Source organism: Malaclemys terrapin, chromosome 1 (assembly GCF_027887155.1).
Source record: "Malaclemys terrapin pileata isolate rMalTer1 chromosome 1, rMalTer1.hap1, whole genome shotgun sequence".
Classification (NCBI taxonomy): Eukaryota; Metazoa; Chordata; order Testudines; family Emydidae; genus Malaclemys; species Malaclemys terrapin.
This window is the reverse complement of record NC_071505.1, coordinates 122,402,904-122,422,273: the sequence shown is the minus strand read 5'-3', so window position 1 is coordinate 122,422,273 and position 19,370 is coordinate 122,402,904. Positions and strand designations below refer to the sequence as shown.

At 42.0% G+C, this 19,370-nt stretch overlaps 1 protein-coding gene across 2 annotated transcripts in view; it reads left to right on the top strand.

The window, feature by feature from the left end:
* The window catches only part of ARFGAP3 (ADP ribosylation factor GTPase activating protein 3), a 77,126-nt gene extending 75,289 nt beyond the window's left edge, over positions 1 to 1,837 (top strand). For both annotated transcript variants that reach the window (XM_054037555.1, XM_054037546.1), the window contains one exon: positions 678 to 1,837. In XM_054037555.1, the coding sequence (XP_053893530.1) occupies positions 678 to 695 (18 nt within the window). In that variant the 3' untranslated portion in view covers positions 696 to 1,837. The remainder of the gene's footprint in view (positions 1 to 677) is intronic.
* The last annotated feature ends 17,533 nt before the right edge of the window (positions 1,838 to 19,370 follow it).

The following is a 19,370-nucleotide window of genomic DNA, read 5'->3' as shown; positions in this document are numbered from 1 at the left end:
CACATGATTCCTGTTAATTAACTCCTTTGGGAAGAAAAGGTTATCATTTTTATGTAACGTAGCTGAACTGTCCGAGAACTTTCATAACAGATGGTAAAATATTTAAGGCTTTTTATGACTTTCCAATTAATAATTCATTTTTCTTAGAGAAGTTTCCATATGTACATTTGAGACTCTTAAAAATGACTAAAGTGTTCCTTTTCTTATAGTAATTGACTGTGCATTCTATCAAGCAAATTTGTTGCTCATATCCTATTTTAGAGTAACTAGTAGCAATTTAACTGTTAGGCTTTTGTCTCTGTAACTGTTGTGATAGAAAAATGTACTACAGAGTCCCTGCATGGAAGGACCAGTATTTTAAAAAATAGACGCTGAAATTTAAAATCCTCAATTCATAATTAGGCACCTAAGAAAGAGGCCTGGTTTTCAAAAGTACCAAATGCCCGTCAATTTCCACTGAGCTCAGATTAAATCAGTGAGAGCTGCTGGGTGTTTGACATTTTTGAAATTCAAGAGCCCAATATTAAGCTCTTATTTTTGAAAATCTTGGCCAATTTTCTAAATGTGGTGGCTTTAAAAATTAAACTTCACTTACTTTTAATGAATATTACCGTATTTAATTTATCTTGCTGTGGAAGACATGCCCATGAGTATTTTGTTCTTTTCCTTTTTTCTAGGATCGATATAGTTCTTAACCAATTGCATATCATCATAATTAAGTACACTAAAGAAGAATTTCTCTCCAGATATGCCAGTGATCGCATTGCTGATTGAAATGAAGGCTGCCTTAAGGCTCTAGAATATTTTGCAAGTTGTTTTGCTATTTTTGTTTACCGTGTTACTTTTTGGTTCTTGGAATTTTTTGACTGTCACTTTATTTTTATGTAGCAAAAACCTTGTAGTAACTTGTTACATCACTTATGCTTTTGTTCCTTTATAGTGTTGTATCTTCCACTGTCCTTAGTGTAACATACAATACATCTTTTTTTTTTTAACTCTCCTCTCCTCCCCCCCCCTCTCCCCCCAAGTTGGCTGTGGGGCAGGGAAGAAAAAGGTGGCTAGGTGGACGCTTTACATGGAAAGATGAGATTACTGATCTGAATCTCTGCATCTGTAGTCATAAACCTCAGATGCCACCTGTATACAGAGTTTGGCTGCTGACGTTTTTTTGTGGCCTGTAGAAACGAAATCTTAATTTAAAAAAATCATTCATTGAGATGATATTTAGTGTATTATAGCAAAATATAGGACTTGATTTGGACCTTTGCTTGTCAGGAAATAGAAGCTCTTGAAATTCATGTTGTTCAGCATTAAAATGACAAGGGAATATCACCTTTAGAACATTATTTCCTCTAGAAAATATTTTGTTTAGGGTGAGGTATGAGATATATATAAATACTCAGAGTATGTAAGGTAACAAACTTAATTTTGTCATGGGATCTATCTATTTATTCATAACTTTGAGAATTATTAAAAAATTGCAATATAGTCTCCTTAAGTGCTTTTAAACAATCAGTATCGTGTACAAAATGAACAAAATTCAAGTATACATAATTATAGGGACAAATAGAGTAGTTTAATTGACTATTTAGTTTTGTTAAGTATTTTTAGAACAATCTTAGTTTTTTGATAAATTACGAAATATGTGAATAAGAAAATATAGTGGGGCTGTGTTTTAGACAGCCTGCAATTTGCCATTGACAAAGTATATTGCAAATTTTGTGGATCTAAAAAAACCCCAAAATGAGTTTCCAACTGATTCTGTTCTATAGCTTTATTTCTTAAACAAATCTCAAATTTGTAAACTGCTAAAACCTAATAAAAACAATTGAAATCAGTTGTATTTTTCTTACATACACGTATGCAGGAGGCCAGTCTTTAGTTTCTTAACCCACCATGCATGTTTGGTCTCTTTACTAATGCTGTGCTTGCTGTTTGGAATTAGTCTTTAATTAAAAGACACCAAAGTGGCCATTTCATATCAATTTGCTATATTTGTAAAGAACACCGCTGATTTGGGGTAGGGGAAGGAAGCTACAGTGCCAGTAGCTTTGTATATTAAGATTTTAATGTAGTGTTCAGATGTATCTACGTTTCCTATCTAACTGACCAAATTTGAGTCACGTTCTTCTTTAAATTTAATCTTTACTTGCTGCTATGTCTGATACATCCTGATTTATTAATCCAAAAATCCTGGGCTGGGCTTTTGTCCTGGTTAACTACACAGCTTTACTTTATTAGACAGTGTCGTTGTCGTTGTTTCAGCCCTAATATCTAGATACAGAAGACTTGAACTGCTTCTCTAAATTCCACCTCATGTTGTATAAGGAAATGCCATATTAGAAACATCCATGCATAAATATTGGTATTGATGAGATGTCATTACATGAATGAGGTGATTATTCACAGTCTTGGTTCTATGGAAAGACTGGTATGTATATTGTGAGGAACATTGTTTTTCTCGCAGGTGCTCTGTTGAAAGAACAAATCACAAGTGGAAAAGGCTGATAAATTATAAATAAGCATAAATGTAACCATAACAAATTGCAGGTAATGTCTGTCAGAATAAAACCCCTCAGTTATCTTAAAAGCAAACATACCATAGAAAAAATCTGATTTACATGCTTCCTGATAGTTTAAAAAAGCAAAACAAAACACAGTAATGTTGTGGAGGGAATATAACAGGGGTGGCCAAACTTACTGACCTGAACCACAAACATAATCTTCAGAAGTTTGAGAGCCACAAGACACACACAACCTTTGTGCATGCATTTAAAAAAAAATTAACATCCTACTTTTACTGTATCACGGCTAGGTACTGCTAAAGCTAGAGGTCTTGTGGGTCTCCATCCGTTGTTAGGTTTGTCTTCAAGATCCAGCTCTTTGATTACATTTTTGAACTGTAGACGAGTCTTCCTATTTGAATGGATGAAATTGACAATTTCTAGGACAGTTTTTGTAACATTTTCATACATGGAGTATCTGCCTGCGAGATGTTCATGATGGATGATACAATGAACAGGGAAAAACTCCGGATATTTGGGATAGTTTTTCAAGAGTCTGATAAGGACTACTTTTTTCCCCCCACCATTGCAGGTGCTCCATCTGTTGCAACACTGACAAGTTTATCCAGCAGTACGTCAGCATTTGTCAATGCTTTGTCAAGTGTGCTCTTTACGTCAACACCGTAGATTGTTTCTTTTAGCGCCACTAAGACCAACATTTCTTCTTTCACAATTACATCCGTAGGAAACACAGCAAACAAATATTGCTAGTTGTGGTTTATCTTGTATATCTGTGGATTTGTTGACAGCTAGGCTGTATGGTGAGAATTCTTTAGATTGTTTTGCATCTTGCTTGCAACATCAGCACTGATCTGGGGAGATGCGCCTTTCCACAGAGTGGTGTGAAATTGTAATTTGCTTTATTTGTCATTGAAGTTTTTTGTTACTTGGATCTAAAAGTGCAACCACTTCTGCAATATTCTTCTTAACAAAGTCTTCCTCACAATATGGACATTTAGCATGAGCGATATTCCATGACATAACAAAACTGTCTTCGGTTATTGTGTCAGCTTCCTTAATGAATGCTGAAAGTAATGTCTGACTGTTTAGGCATAATTTTAATGTGGTTAGCTTGTTTTTCCTTAATTCTGTTTCAGGAGGGTATTTAGATGAAAAGTTATTGTTTCATTTCATAGTGACGTTTCAAGTTGCTCGCTTTGTTGTGAGTGAATGATGCATTGCAGATAAGGCCCCGGGGTTTGTCATCTTTAACACTGAATGCAAAATCTTCCTCCCATTCTGGCTTAGTACTGTGGTTTTTCTCCTTCATACTTGCCTTTCTTACAATTTGAAGATGTCATTGTCATCCACGAAATTAACGTAGGATTAACACTTAAAGCTAAAATTATTCAAATGTGACTTATGAACAGTAAACACAGCCTGTATTCTGTGGAATGCAGGGAGATCATGAGCACACAAGGTCCGCACAGCACAACGTCTGAATACAGAATGATGCAAGTTCCTGAAATAATGTGCATGTGCGAGCTTCTCTTTCTATCAGTCTCACTCTCACACCATTTGGTTCACCAGGGCTTAAATTCTCTTGAAGTACTTCCTGGAGCCCCCCCATGCACACCCCCCTCCCATTCTCCGCCTTCCAGACTGAAGTGCCAGGGTGCAGAAGCCCTGAACCCCAGTGCGCTCCCCCCACGCAGGGCTAAAGCCCTGAGCCCCATCACACACACACACACAAACACACACACACACACACCATGTGTAGGGCTAAAGCCCTGAGACCCTCCTTCTCATAGGGCAAAAGCCCCTACCCACACCACCCTGCCACAGGGCAGAAGCCCCAAGCTCCCCCCAGTCTGGTAAGCAGAGAATGTGTGGGGGGGACACCCACGGGGGATTCCGTGAGCCACACTTTAAAAGAGCTGCAGTTTGGCCATACCTGGAATATAAGCCTAGAATTTTACCAAAACCTTGTCTAATGGGCTGATAAATAGATTTAGTATTTTTAGAGAATCTTTGTCCAACTCAGTGTGTTCCAGACAGGAAGGCTTGTGTTTTTCTTTTACACATTTTGACAATTTCTGTGTATTAAAAAAAAAAAAAACACCACCACAACGTGTTGCAGTACACTGCACTCTGAAGACTGCCATTAATTTTTTACTATCATTAGTGAGTGCAGAAGCTATATGGGAAGGGTATCAGGCTGGCCTTTCTCAGTTAATCAAAAAGGGCAAGTAGTAGAGACTTTCAGTTTTTCTCCTGAGAAGAGACTCAAGGATTCTGAGCAATTAAACACTTTGCTACAGGGCAATGATCCTTTTTTTCCTAGATGGAGAGCGACTGGGAATTCAGGTCCTGGCACAAAAGCATGGAAGGTAATTGATGTAAGACTCCGATAAATACATTAGCATGATACTTATGCTAAAATCAGAAGTTAGCCTTAACTCCTATTGAAGTCAATGGGATTTAATCACAGAAATGTAGGGCTGGAAAGGACCTCTTTAGGTCAGCACTGGGGACAGGAATAGATGAGGCAGAACCAAGCAAACCTGCACTATCCCTGACAGGTGTTTGTCATTGGAGTTTTTTAAGAACAGGGTAGATAGGGATTCCACAACCTCCTTTGGAAATCTATTCCAGTGCTTAACTACCCTTATAGGTAGAAAGTTTTTTTCCTCATATCCAGCGTAAATCTCCCTTTACTACTTGTTCTACCTTCAGTGCACATGAAGAAAAATTGATTTCCCTTCTCGTTATAACAGCCCTTAGTATACCTGAAGATTATCAGGGCCTCTCTGTCTCCTTTTCTCAAGACTAAACACACCCAGTTTTTTAAACCTTTCCTCATAGCTTACTTTTCTAAATCTTTTATCATTTTTGTTGCTGTCCTCTGGACTCTTTCCAATTTGCCTACATCTTTCCTAAAGTGTGGCACCCAGAACTGTTCACAATATTCTAGATGATGCCTCACCAGTGCTGAGTAGAGCAGAACCATTACTTCCCTTCTCTTGCATACAACACTGCTCCTGTTAATGCACCTTAGATTGACAGTTGCCTTTGTTGCACCTTCATCATGCATATTCTTGATGTCTAATGCAACATATCCTTCCCTTTTTCCTTGCCTGTCTTTCCTGAACAAGCAATACCCCTCTGTACCAATACTCCAGTCATGAGATTTATTCCACAAAGTCTGTGATGCCAATTAAGTCATAATTTAGCTTATTTACTAATATGTCCAGTTCTTCCCCTTTATTCCCCATTCTCCTTGCATTTGTGTACAGTCATCTGAGATGTTGAGCAGATTCCTCCAGGGTTTTTCCTCTTGTTGACCCTATTATAATTTTCCTCCTCCCTCCCTCCCACTCAATATTTAGCCTTCTGTTAAAGTCACCTTTTTTTATACTTTTGTCACTTGTCCCCCTTGAAACCTAGATTAAAGCCCTCTTCACTAAACTGGTAAGTTGGTGTGCAAAGTTGTCTTCCCCTTCTTGGTCAGGTGGACCCCATCTCTCCCCAGCAGTCTTCCTTCCTGGAGACAGCATATGCTTAAGTGCTTTCCTGAATCAGGGCCTTGAGTACTGACACAAATTGTTATCTTTAGGTTTGAGTTCATTTAGTGAAATAAGTGAAGCAGTTAACGTTTCTAAGCTATTGTCCTATACTATGCAGAGGCACTAGACAGCATTGCATCAGTTTACAATGGGGTCACATTTTAAAGATTTTCTTTACAACCTTGTAGGATAGAAAAAATTACGGATTAACAGAAATTTAGATACAGGAGCCAAACGCTGTCACAAAGGTTAGATTCTGCAGCAAATTCCATAGTAAGAGAATTATAGAATACTTGGGGTTCTGTCTTTCAGAGGTTCACTAACTGTAAAAATTCTCATTTTCATTTCCCTCTGCTCAGTGGAATTCTTAGTTAATTCACAACCTTACAATATACAAATCTGTAGGATTTTTTTCAGCACCACACTTGTCTCTGTTATCCCAAGGTTGAGCCATAAACTGGCTATAAGAAGCTGAAATATCTGAGATTTTTCTCCTCAGCACTATTCCTTCCTCTCCTCATGCCTGCCTCCATCCACCCCAAATTCTATACTATTTGGGAGGGGGGGGGGATTCACAAAAATTAATTTCAACTGGGGGGGAGGGAAGGCCCCTCTATTATAGGAATCCAGCCACTGATGTATTGTCCAAAGTCACAAAAGTCCAACAGCCTGTTTCATAAACAATTTTATATAAGTCAGCAAAAGTTGAAGACAGACAGACTGATGCAAACCTGCATGTTTAACTTACCAGAACTTTAATTAGGGGTCTTCAAGGCTCCATGTGTAACAAGGAAATGAAAGGTTCTAGAAATCAGGGGATGTTTACAGTTGAAATCACTGAAATGTGCTTTGATTGGTCATTGTTAATGAAAAAAGGTTGCTACCCTATTTTTTTGGATATTAGCTTGGTGGGCAGGGCATGGACTGGAAGGAGTCAGCTTTACGATCATGGCTGCCACTCCTACCATCTCCTGGAACCATGAGCTCCATTATGCCTTCATTGGGTGCTCCTGCTCCTAAGTTATGAGCTTGACTGGATCAGGTCAGAGACCTTGCCGCCTCCAGCTGGAATGTGAGATTTGCATTTCTGCTGTAATCCCCTCTGTTGGGTATCATTTTCACCCTCCATTCCCCTTCTTTCTTTTATGCATTCTTTATAAAAAGAGTCTGGCTTAGCTAGCCAAGACAGCTCCATCTTTTGCAACACTGCTGTGAGCCTATGTTCAGAGAGGCAGCTAAGAACAATGCCTGAAACAGCCTGATGCTGGTTCAAGTTTGCTGCATTTTGGAATGGGTGATCAGACCATGTTCTGACTTGTGTTTCTCCAGCAGCAAGGTTGCAAGTGTAAGTTAACACGAGAGACAGAAGCTGTGTTTTCTGTCTTTGCAGTTCTTTTCTCTCCCCTTTGATGTGTTTGTCTTCAAGGAAGCAGGATTAAATTAAGTATCGACAAATCCCAACTACCTAAACTAACCTTTTCGTTTTTCACCATGAAGGATAGTAAATACCATCTTTAATACAATCTAAAAGACTGTCAAATGAGTGTTTCTCTCTATAAAAGACTATACAGCTAAAGGGGAAAAATATTGTTAAAATAAATCCTTAATACTTAACATTTCAAATAATTTCATTTTTGTTGGTTTTTATTTCTGTCTTTAATAAAAGATTTTTAATGGTGGTAAGCCATTTTCAGCAATAACTTGATATCAAGCTCTGGACCATTCTTAACTGTCTAATGTTGTAATAGTGAACAAGGGTTTTAGTTACATTTTAGTCCATGTTGGGCCTGAGACATCCCCTTTTCAACCCAACAGGTGACATTAAGAACTATCTATCTTGCCTACACTCTGTAACTCCCCCTTATCAATGCAGTTCCATGGTTTTGGTGGCAACAGTATAGCACTTCTAGCTACCCAAAGGCCCAACATTTTGGAGGCCATTCTGAAGGCTTGCAAGATTTTCCAAAAGCAAATATGCACGGAGTGTAGTTGTCCCCAGGAATTTGTCAACATTGCAGCCTGCTCCCTGTGCCCCCTAGCACTGCTCCATCCTGCTTTTCACTAGAAGGTAAAGGGTGGGGGGAATAATGCTATAGATCAGCCTAATCTCAGCTCTGCACCTATTTTCCTTCTCCTGCCAATAAGAAGCAGAAGGGGCAAGGCTGGGGACCACAGGGTTCCTCTCAGAAGGAGCTGGTAGCATCTTACAGGCTCCTGGGGCAGCAGTAAAGTCAGGTCTGAGGGTGGTGTCACCTCCTAAGGAGAGGGAGTCATTGGAGAAGGGGAAAAAAGGAGGGATGATTTGGAGAAGACCCGCCACAGAGGATAGAGAAGGAATGAGGAAAGAACCAGATTGGGGGAACCACCACAATGAGTTGAAAAGGAAAGAAGTGTGGGGATACTCAGTGGGAAGTGGGAGAAGGCAGAAGAAACTGGAAGGAAGATATGCTCCCATTTAGATGTAAGATGAGAGAGCAGGGTCCCCTGAAAGCTGCCTACCAAAGCTACTTACCAAAGGTGCACTAGAGCTGGTAGGCACCCATTTGGTCTGCCCAAGAATATAACTGGTATAAGGAAAGTTATGGTCCTGTTAGGCAAAAGGGGGAATGGTGGTTGTTGGGGAGTCATGCCATGGGGCATATTTGGCTTTAGATAAATATCTAAGATTACAGCTGGTCAAAAAAAATTCAAAATTTTTTCCATTTTACAGGATTCAAAATAGACTGGATTTCTATTTTCAGGGAAATTTTCCACATTTTAATAGATATTTTTATTGAAATTTTATCATTAGTTTTTGAAATTGTTAAATTTTCCATTTCCCAGTTTTCTTACTGAAAACGGAGTTTTGTTAAACAATTTTTTTGATTTTGAAAACAATATTGATAAAGTCGAACATTTTACAAAAGGTGGGAACTATGAGTTGCTTTTTTTTTTTTTTTAAAGGCCATTTTTCAAAACAAAAAACTCTGTGGGCAAAGTATTTTGACCAGTTCTACTTAGGATCCTTCTTGGAACTAGCTGATTTGTGATCTTTTGGGATTCTCCTACCCATGACTTTACATGTATGTAACTTTGGTGCGGTTTGCATGCTGGTGCATGTTTTGCAATCCATCTGTTGTGATGGAATACTGTAGTGCAATACATGAGTCTGAAGGCACCGAGTACTGATTTGACAACTGGTGGGGGAGAAAGTCTTTAAGAACAGGCTGGAAACTAGTGATTTTGAAGTTGAGTTAATTTAAATGTATTAAATAATCAAGGCTGCACTTGAATTCCCCACTAATGAGGCCTAGCACAGGGAAGCCCAGCCATTATCCGATCTCTGGAGCAAGGAGGGTTCCATTTCAGGGAGGGATCTGGGGCCTGTTACTAAAGGTAAGAGACAGGGAGAGTTGGAGGATACCAGGGGTCTCACAAAAGATTTGATAAATTTGAATAAACTGGAAGCATCCAACTTTGGGAGGTTCATTGATTGCTAAATTAAGCCATCCCTCAATCAGGCAATGTGTTTGGTATGTGGTAAGTATTTTTAACTGTGTGCAACAGTTTGTAGTTGTTCGATAATTTGATTTGCTATGTACACTAGCTGCCAAATGAAAATGAACATGTTTTTCTTCTCTGTTCCCATTATGTTGATTGTTATCTATTTTGGCTTCTTTTTCTGGTAATACATAATCTATTTATAACAACGTTTACTGTTTTCCTTGCATGTCTTTTCCTCCTGATTGTATCAAATTTACCTGAAGTTGCAATAACTCTTGAATTAATAAAAACACATGTCAGTGCATGAAGGTCCAAAAACCCTTGGTAAAATCTGTGGTCTTTCTGATATACAGGTCAGAAATTTGATCGAATGGAAGTGAATAGAATGCATTTTGTGTCTGACAGTGGCTAATTCAGAATTCTCTATTTACCTTATAATAGTAAGCTGCATATGCTACCTTTTTATTTTCAGCAGCTGATTTTTCTAATGTTTAATGGTACCGCCCCATTCCGTCTTAAAAAAAAAAAAAATCAGGAAATGCATGCAAGTAAAGCAGCAATGGAAATCAGTAACTAAAGGGTAAATTCAGACCTTTTTATAAACAGGTGCAACTCTGATAGGGTTGCAAAGGGAGTATTAATTTTCAGCATCTGATCCTGCATCAGTAAACAACTGCTGCGGAGCGTAACACATTGAACACTTGCGTACATACAGAGGTGTACTAACCCATTCCTTAGTTTTTAGGAAGTGTAAATGCAACTTCAACTCACATAGGAAATAATCTGACAGTTTCTCAAACTTTTGGAAGGTGAGCCCCTCATCAGGAAAATGAAACCAATTCTTCCCGCTCACCTTTCCAACTTCGGATGAGTGAAATCCTGAGTCCACTGAAGTCAATGGCAAAACTGATTGATTTCAGTTGGGACAGGATTTCTCTCCAGATGATGTTAAAGGCCTATATTTTAGATCTTCATAATATACTTCCTCTCCTTTCATATATGTTTTGCTGTGCAGTGGAATAAGTAACAGTGTTAACACAAAGTATCAGCAGTGACATCTGACTTAGAACTTATCAAAATAAATGGGAGAGTTCACACCCCAGAGATATTTTTGGGCTCTCTGCAAACTCAGGAAGATGTTGCAGTGAATATACACCCATCATGATTTTGAAGATTTGTCACACCCATAACAGATATAGACTAACTTTTATATTTATATATATATTTATTTATATATATATATAAATAAATAAATAAATAAAGGAAGCAGAAGTTCTAGAGAACAATTTGAGAGCTCTGTTCAGAATCTTTGAACACACTTTGAGAAATGCTAATCTAACCCTATGGATTATATACATGTATCAATAGGGCTGACTGCACTTCTGGTGCTCAAACAATAATACTCATTTGCCCAGTGGAGTTGATAGAATCTGAAAGTCGCTGTCCCATTTTTATAAATACATCTGAAAAGTCAGATTCTCTGGTATTAAGAGTTCCCTTGGAATGCAGAGAAGATTGTACAATATCTCACTCTAAAATCATGCTGGAAGAGTTTAAAAAAGCACTGAGAGGTAGCTTATGCCCAAAATAGAAGTTCTTTGAGTGCTTGCCCACACAGATTCCAGGCTTGGTGCATATGTGCCCCACACATGCAAGATTGAATTTGTTTTGAATAGCAGTGTCTGCAGGGGCCACGTCTAGGCTGTGGGAGCTTTCACAAGTGCATAAGGGTGGGAACCTCAACCACCTCTTTGTTCCTTATTACCCGTGGTGCAAGACAGAACCCCCACCGTATCAGTGTCTCTTTTCCTACAGAGAGGTTAGTTAGAGTTGTTATTTAGATACGTTTAGTTAATACCTTTTAATAATAAAATTTTTTTTTACTTAGGTTTAGGACTTTGAAAGGGTTACTTGCCCTCTCCCCCTGTCCACAGGCTTAAATGGCCAAAGTCAAGTCTACAGGATTCAACACGGAAATGCCTATCAATGCCAGACATTCAATATGCCTCTTATGCCTAGAGAAGGACGTATACACTGCCCAGTGTACAAATCTTTCTCAAAGTGCACCCAGAAAGCTAGAGAAAAGGCAGACTTACCCTCACAGATGTCTCTAGGGGATATCTTCAGATCCTGGCAAGTAAGTTGACTGACCCAGTCAACTCTCACTCTGGTGCCCCAGCAATCTTTTATGTCATCCCAAGCTCATGAAACACTCAGAAGTCCTGCTCCGTGCCGCTCTGGCCTCAACTCAGGAAGTGGGCCATAAGGAGCACTGCCCCAGAGGCCAGGGAATGCACAGATATCCCTCAATCAGGAGACAATCCTCCTCTAGGGCTCCGTGTATATCTAACGTGAAATTGGCAGTGATGATCACTTCCACACTGCTCCGGTACTCTCAGGGGGCAGACTGCTCTCTGCTACTGCATTGGATAACTTCTTACCATTGACATAGAGAAAACCAGTGTCAGGTAGCATATAAAAGTGATGTTTTTTCGTGTTAAATAGAAATGTGCTAAAATGTAAGTAGAGAACCGGTTTGGGAGACTAAATTTAGTCTTGACAATAATGAGGCCTGTTAAATTGTGGGTGAAATAAAGTAAGACAGAAGCAAGTTAGAGATATTAGGCTATAACCCCAGACCATTGTAAACATATTTGGGCCTAACCGGTTTTAACAGGAGTTCTAGAGGAAATGTGTATGTTTTGGAAGAACGCTTTCTATATTGATAGTTATTGAAATGGTATTTATGTGGTTAATTAAGACAATGTTTAATATAGCCAGTGAGGGAGTAGAAGGTTTTTAAATTATGGCAGGACAAGTATAGTTATGGTAAAAGTCAGGTTTAATTAATTAAGAGGTGTTATTGTAAGTGATTATAAAAAGGGTAGCATACTAATTTTAGTAGATTAGCACGCTCATCCACCATGAAGGTATCAGAGAAAGGATTACGAAGGATTATATATCCATTCTTGTCATTTGGGGACTGATCACCCCTGGCTGCACCATTTCATCTTGGAAAGAGAGTATGAAATGTAGGTCATGCTTATACTGTGGTGTCTTTTTGTTTTAATTATTTTAAATAGTCTTTTGAGTGACACAATGAGTGATATAATTACAGTTCTCCACTAAAACTAAATTTATCTGTAACCGCCCTGAGGCTCAAATCTCAAGCATTTAATTTGGTTATTGGTGGTATTATTCAAATTTAAAATACTAATTGAAAATATTTTAATCAAAGGTTACGATCAGCACCAACCACCATGATGTCAGTGACTCATACGGCACTGATGTACTCATTAGTACAGATGCACGCTTCTTTGGCACTGAAACAATTCTTGGCCCCAGCTATCATACCATGAGACCAAGATTGGAATCTCTGCTATCGGACAGCCTTAGTGACGGTGTTACACAGATGATTTCTCTATAATGGCCAGAGACTTAACTAGACAGAGGACTCCAGACTAGTGTGCTCCACCAATGGAAAAGGAATGCCACTTCTCAGCCTTTTCAGGGGAATATAGCAGACCCTCTTCACCAGAAGGTGACCCATCCCCACCATGACTAACCCAGTGGGACATGGACAGACAATAGAGGAAGGAATCCCTATGAAGCACTCAAGTCTTCTGGACTGAGAACAGAACCCCTATGCTGGAACCCTCCCATATGCCCTCCTCCCCATCAGTACCCCTACCAACCCAGCCCCTGTTAGTCTCGAGGGATATCAACCCTTTTTATTAAGAAACCAGCTCGCCAGACCAAGATCACCCTTGTCTAAACAGCAGATCCAGCCACTTCTAGCACTTGCTCTGACACATCATCAACTGGTGGCAGGAGAGCAAGAGCTCTATTTGCTCTTCCTCATCCCCTGATGAGGCAGTCAACCTTTCTAGAGTCACCTCAGTTGAATTTTTCAGGATCTGATGAGATTAGTGGGAACTTGGGTATCCCTTTAAAGCTAATCCAAGAAAAGCAACATAAATAATTATTTGCAGTGTTGTTTTAGCCTTGTTGGTTCCAAGGTAGGTGACGTAATATCTTTCATTGAACCAACTTCTGTTGGTGGAAGGGACAAGCTTTCAAGCTTCATAGACCTACTCCTCAGGTCTGGAGAAAGTAACCAGAGAGTCTGAGCTAAATACAAGTTGGGACAGATTGTTACGCGTAAGGAGTTCACAAATGCTGTCGGATGCCACTTAAAATGAAGTGGGCAATTAAGGGTTTAGCAGGCAATGGGTTGTGTTACAAACTGTAATGTGCCATACAACCAGAATCTCTGTTTAAGTCCATGGTTTTTAGTGTTCAGCAAAGTTATGAATTTAAGTTCCAGGCTCGTCTTTTGAAGGCCTTCAGGTTTCCTTTGCAGATGACGACTAAGAGACCAGATATGGAATGATCGTTTTGTGAAAAGTGTTCACCCATAGGTGATAGGATATTTTTGTCTTATCATTTTTCTGTGCGAGTCACACCGGCTCACTACCCACTGGTGCTTGGGTACTTCGTCCAGCTGCAGGGTCTCCCTCGGCAGCCCTTGCGGTCCTGGAAGACACAGTAAGCCCGACCCTGGCTCAGAGCGGGGCAACAATGCTACGTCAGGGGCTCAGGCCCTCAGTCAGGGCTGAGCAACCAGCAGGAGTATTTAGCCCAGGCCCTAGGTCAGGGCGGGGCAACAAACGCTGAGTCAGGAGCTCAGGTCCTCAGTCAGGGCTGAGCAACAATAGTAGGCCCAAGCCTCAAAAGGCCTGGGAGAGAGGGAGACTGCCACCCACAGGTTGGGTGGCAGGGGGGACGCAGACCCTCCCACTCCACTGCATCCCAGCCCGGGGCCCTAGCAGCAGCAGAAGACCCGCTGCTGTTAGTGGGGATCCTGGTCGCAACACACTGACATAGGCTCTGGCAGTGCTGCAGCCAGACTGGGGTCAGCTGCCCCCGGGCTACTTCCACACTCCCCCTCAGGGCCTACCTGGGTCCTGGTGTCAGCCTCTGGGGGATCCAGGACCATGGGTTCGTCAGGGCAGGAACTGATCGGCAGGTCCGGCGGCTCCTCTGGATAGCGGGCGCAGGGCAGTCCAGCAGCTCCTCCAGATAGCAGGCGCAGGGCAGGCCCGGCCAGGCCAGTCCTGGCAGCCGCCTTGGGCCGCGGGGTCTTCGCAGTCATGAGCTAGGCTGGAGACATCTGGTCTTTTCGGCAGCTGGGGCCTGACTGAGTTGTGAGGGCGAGCTTTTATACTTCCGGGTCGCCGCCTGGCCCTCTGAGAGGCGGGCTCAGAGCTCCCTAGCTCCGCCCACTCCAGCCTCTTCCCCCTCCGGGGCAGCAGGGAGCCACACTGCCTCACTACACACCCACATAATTATTGTTGAGACATTTAATGCACTGGTTGAGATACACCATATGTTGTGATAGGCATATGTAGGACCCATAGATCTTGAAAGTTGCATAGTGGGGAGTACTGACCATCATAGCAGGGGAAGTTATATCTGCCCATTTTGCATCTGTTGTTCTGGCAGGGTTTGGTGCCACTTTGAGCTGATGTGCCCTGGTCTATGGGGAGTTTGCTTCTGATGATGAGGTTGGAGGGTTGTTTGAAGGCCAGAAGAGGGGATTTGGGAAAGATTTCTTTCAGGATGTGATCCCCATTCAGTATGAGTTGTAATTGTTTAATGATACCCTGCATAGGGTCTAGTGTTGTGTGGTAAGTGGTGTGTGGTCAGTGTGGTGTGTTTTGTTTTTCTTTTTTTTCTGAATTGAAACAGAGTCTCTTGGGGTATTTGGGTGGCCCATTCCATGATGTGATCTACTTCTCTGTTGGAGTGTCCTTTATTTAATGAAAGTGGTTTTAAGTGTCTTTAGATGTGCATCCCAGACTTTCTCCTTGGAGCAAATTCTGTGGTATCTGAGTGCCTGGATGTGTAACAGATTTCTTGGTGTGTCTAGAGTGATTGCTGGATCTGTGGAGGTAAGTGTCGTGAGACGTGGGTTTTTTTTCATATAGTCATTTGTAGAGTTCCATTGTTAAAGATAATGGTGTCCAGGAAGTTGATGCTGGTGTTGGAAGCCTACATCACGTGTGAACCACCTATACTTACTAATCTGTTCTATCTTGTATTTAGCTCAGACACTCTGCTTATCTTCTCTAGACCTGAGGAAAAGCTCAGTTAAGCTCAAAAGCTTATTCCTTCCACAAGCAGAAGTTGGTCCAATAAAAGATATTACCTCACCTACCGGCTACCTTGTCCCTTACTTAAATTATTAGACATTCTCCAACCCTCATCTTAAGGCAGAATTGCCTACCTATTAATGAGGGCCTTCTGGAACTAGCAAATATCATATGGTGAACTCCTGCATCTATCCCAGTGACTTCCAAGCATGCACACAAGAGATGCCAGGTGCTGGCTACAAATACTCCTTTCAGGAGCCCACTCCAGGTACTCTGGTTGTCCAAGATGTTCATGTGAGAGCAATAGCCCAAATCCACTCACAGAGAGAAAGATCCAAAGAGATTAGATCTTTTGGAATGAAAAGTATACTCCTCAGTGAGACTCCTACTAAGAGTTACCAAGTGGCAAGAACTTCTTTCGAAGTATGATTTCCTGCTGTGGCACAGACTCGCCACCTTGATGGACAAGCACCCCAGTGAATAGTAGGATGAGTTAAGGTCAGCTATGACAGACGGGCAGCTCACTGCTAGAACAGCACACCAGGCAGCGCTTGATGCATCAGATATGGTAGCTAGGACGATGGCTCCAGCTGTAACAATGAGGTTGTCCCCATCCTGGCTACATATGTCTGGCATCCCTTGTGAAGCCCAAGTGATCACAGAGGATCTACTCTTTCAGCGTAATAAACTGTTCCAGAGTGGCATGAACGGGGCATTGCACTCAATAAAAGTTTTGAGTGACCTTTTGCTCACTGGATCTATATGTTCCAGCTCTGAGACAACAACAGTCCTCATACAGATACAGGCTGCAGTAGTAATGCTACCCTCAACAGTGCGCTTCAGGGCCACCAAGGAGCAGGAAACATTCTCACCAGTGATATTCTTTGGCCTCTTCCTTGGCTGCCATGCACCAGGGACAGACAACCAGAAAACAGTTTTGACTGGAATGTTCAAAGTCCGGCTGGATGACCTGTTGATCCATTCCTTTCTATTCAGTTTGGCAACAGCCTGTTTTATTTCAGAGAAGCCTAGGTTGCAATTGCCTCAGACCAGTCTCACTACCCAGTATACAGTCCTGCCCTTTACCACAGCATTACGTGTATTTAACCAAGGGTTTTGTTGCAGTGACAGTTCACCTAAGGAAACTAGGGGTCTAGGGTTACCCTTATCTGGACAACTGGGTAATTCAGGGATTGTCCCTGCATCAAGTCACAGACTATACAAAAGACTCTAGTGCTCTTCACTTCTCTGGGCCTCAGGGTCAACAAAGACAAATCCACACTAATGCTGATGCAAAGCACTGAATATATAATGGTAGTGTTTCATTCTGGGCTACCAAAGGCATACCTACCTCAGAGATTCCAGATTCCAGACCCCAGACAATGACAAATGTCTTACGGCAGCTCCACGCCTGTTCCACAATGCAAGCGTGAACCTGCCTCAGTCTTCTGGGACACATGGTGGTGTGCATGCCTGTCATATAGCATGCCAGACTTCAACTTTTTCCACAGCAAGGGTGGCTGAAATCTGAGTATCTGCTCAACAGACACACCATGGACAAGGTATCCTTCCCCATAGAAGTCCTGTCATTGTTAGATTAGTTTGCCGCCCCTAGGCTGGGAAATAATTGCCGCCCTGGTCCCGCCCCGACTCTGCCCTTTTCCCGCCCCCCCATTCCAACCCCCTCCCCAAAGTCCCTGCCCCAACTCCGCCCCCTCCCTTCCCCTATTGGATCCCTTTCCCCCAAAAAATATGCAGAGGACTTCCATTCTCCAACATCCCTTCCATTAAAGACACTAATTATGAGTGCCTCCACTCAAAGGTGGAGACAGCACCGTATTATTGCCTAGGCCGACAAGGCCTAGGCCTAGGGCAGCAAATTTTCAGGGGTGGAAGCTCCCCTCCGCGCCTCGCCCCCCTGCTCCAGCTCACCTCCGCCTCCTCTGCAAGCGCGCCGCGGCGTCCTGTTTCTCTCCCCTCCCAGCGCTTGCACCGCGAAACAGCTGGGGGAAGAGGTGGGGCCGGGGGCAGGGATTGGGGAAGGGATCCAATAGGGGAAGGGAGGGGGCGGAGTTAGGGCAGGGACTTTGGGGAGGGGGTTGGAATGGGGGTGGGAAAAGGGCAGAGTCGGGGCGGGACCAGGGCAGCAATTATTTCCCAGCCTAGGGGCGGCAAAATTATTAATCCACCACTGGGTGCCGAGCAACCCAGATCAACTTCAGACTCATGGAAAACGGCTGGTTCCTGACACCGCCCTCCACACCAACATGCTAGAACTCAGAGCAATTTGCATGGGAAGCATTTCTGCCTCTCCTTTGGTGGCCTCACAGTGCAAATACTTACAGATAACACCACAGTGATGCATTGCATCAACTGGAGGAGCCAGGACTTCCCTGCTATGGTCAGTAAGCCGTACGCCTAATGATTTGAAGGATTCACCATAACATCCCACCATAGCTCTCCATCTCCCAGGGCTTCAGAACTCCCAGGCTGATTGCCTCAACAGAAACGTCTCAGAGAATCACAAGTAGTCCTCAAACTCTCTGTCCCCTGCACTCTCTTCCACAGATGGGGTTGAAGGAGCCTCAGGAGGGTGGGTTATTGTTTTCATTTTCCTGAAATGGGACTTGACTTTCAAACATTTGGGAGACAGTGTGTTAGTATATGTGAGCCAGAATGTGAAACCAGTCTCTTTCATGATCAAAGTGAGTGAAATTCAAAGAAGCAAACAAATGGTATAAAAAGGGTTAAATAAGTTAGATGTTTCTCTTGTGTCAGGTTTAATCTAAGATGCTATTACTAACACAACTAAGAATAAATGTTTTAAAATATATTGAGGAAAATGAATTCCTGGTATGACTCCATTGAATGGAGTTACAAATTTGACCCATTAACTATAGTCTCTTCTGTATCACTTTAAAATTGGTGGTAGGGTCTGTGTGAAACATGGCAAATAATCCAGACAGGCTACAAGTGGTTTGTTAGAAATAATTCATTATTATGACATGTCTTTGTCAATTTATGAGCTCCATTTTTGTTTCTGAACAACTGCTGTATTTCAACCTTCTTTTCAAGTGTAACCTTTAGTGTGGCTTCAAGCATTCATTCCGAACCAGAAACTTGGCACCATGAAAAGACTGTATCTGGGGATTAGCGACAGAGCCATCCGCATTAGACAGCTCTCCCCTTGTGGTACAGTGGGGTTGCTACAGGTGGGGCTATTGACTTTGAATGACTGCCCAGAAGCCAGTGGAGGGGTTGGAGCATGGAAAATGCCCAGCTGAAGAGCAGGAAAACGAAAGGTGTCAGAAGCTGTTTTAAAAAGAGAAACGCTCTAAGTAATTAATTTAATTACCAAAACCAGACCATCCAAAAGGAGGAGTGGAGGTAGGAGGAACTTCGCCTCTCTTAAGGACTTGGATCAAACGCAGAGACTTACAAAAGGAGGTAAGATCAGACGGAGGGGAGTTTGTAATTTATCCATGGATCTGTAACTCTTATGCTTCTCAAGAGTAAAGTGGTGGTGTATAAGATATTCCTTGGCTAAGCCTATGTTGCCACATTTCCCCTGAAGGGTGTAACTAGGAAACCAGAGCTCCAGCAGCCAGGTGGAACCTAGTTGGAATGTGTCTAAGCAACTGGGGGGCTTAGGCGCACTAAGG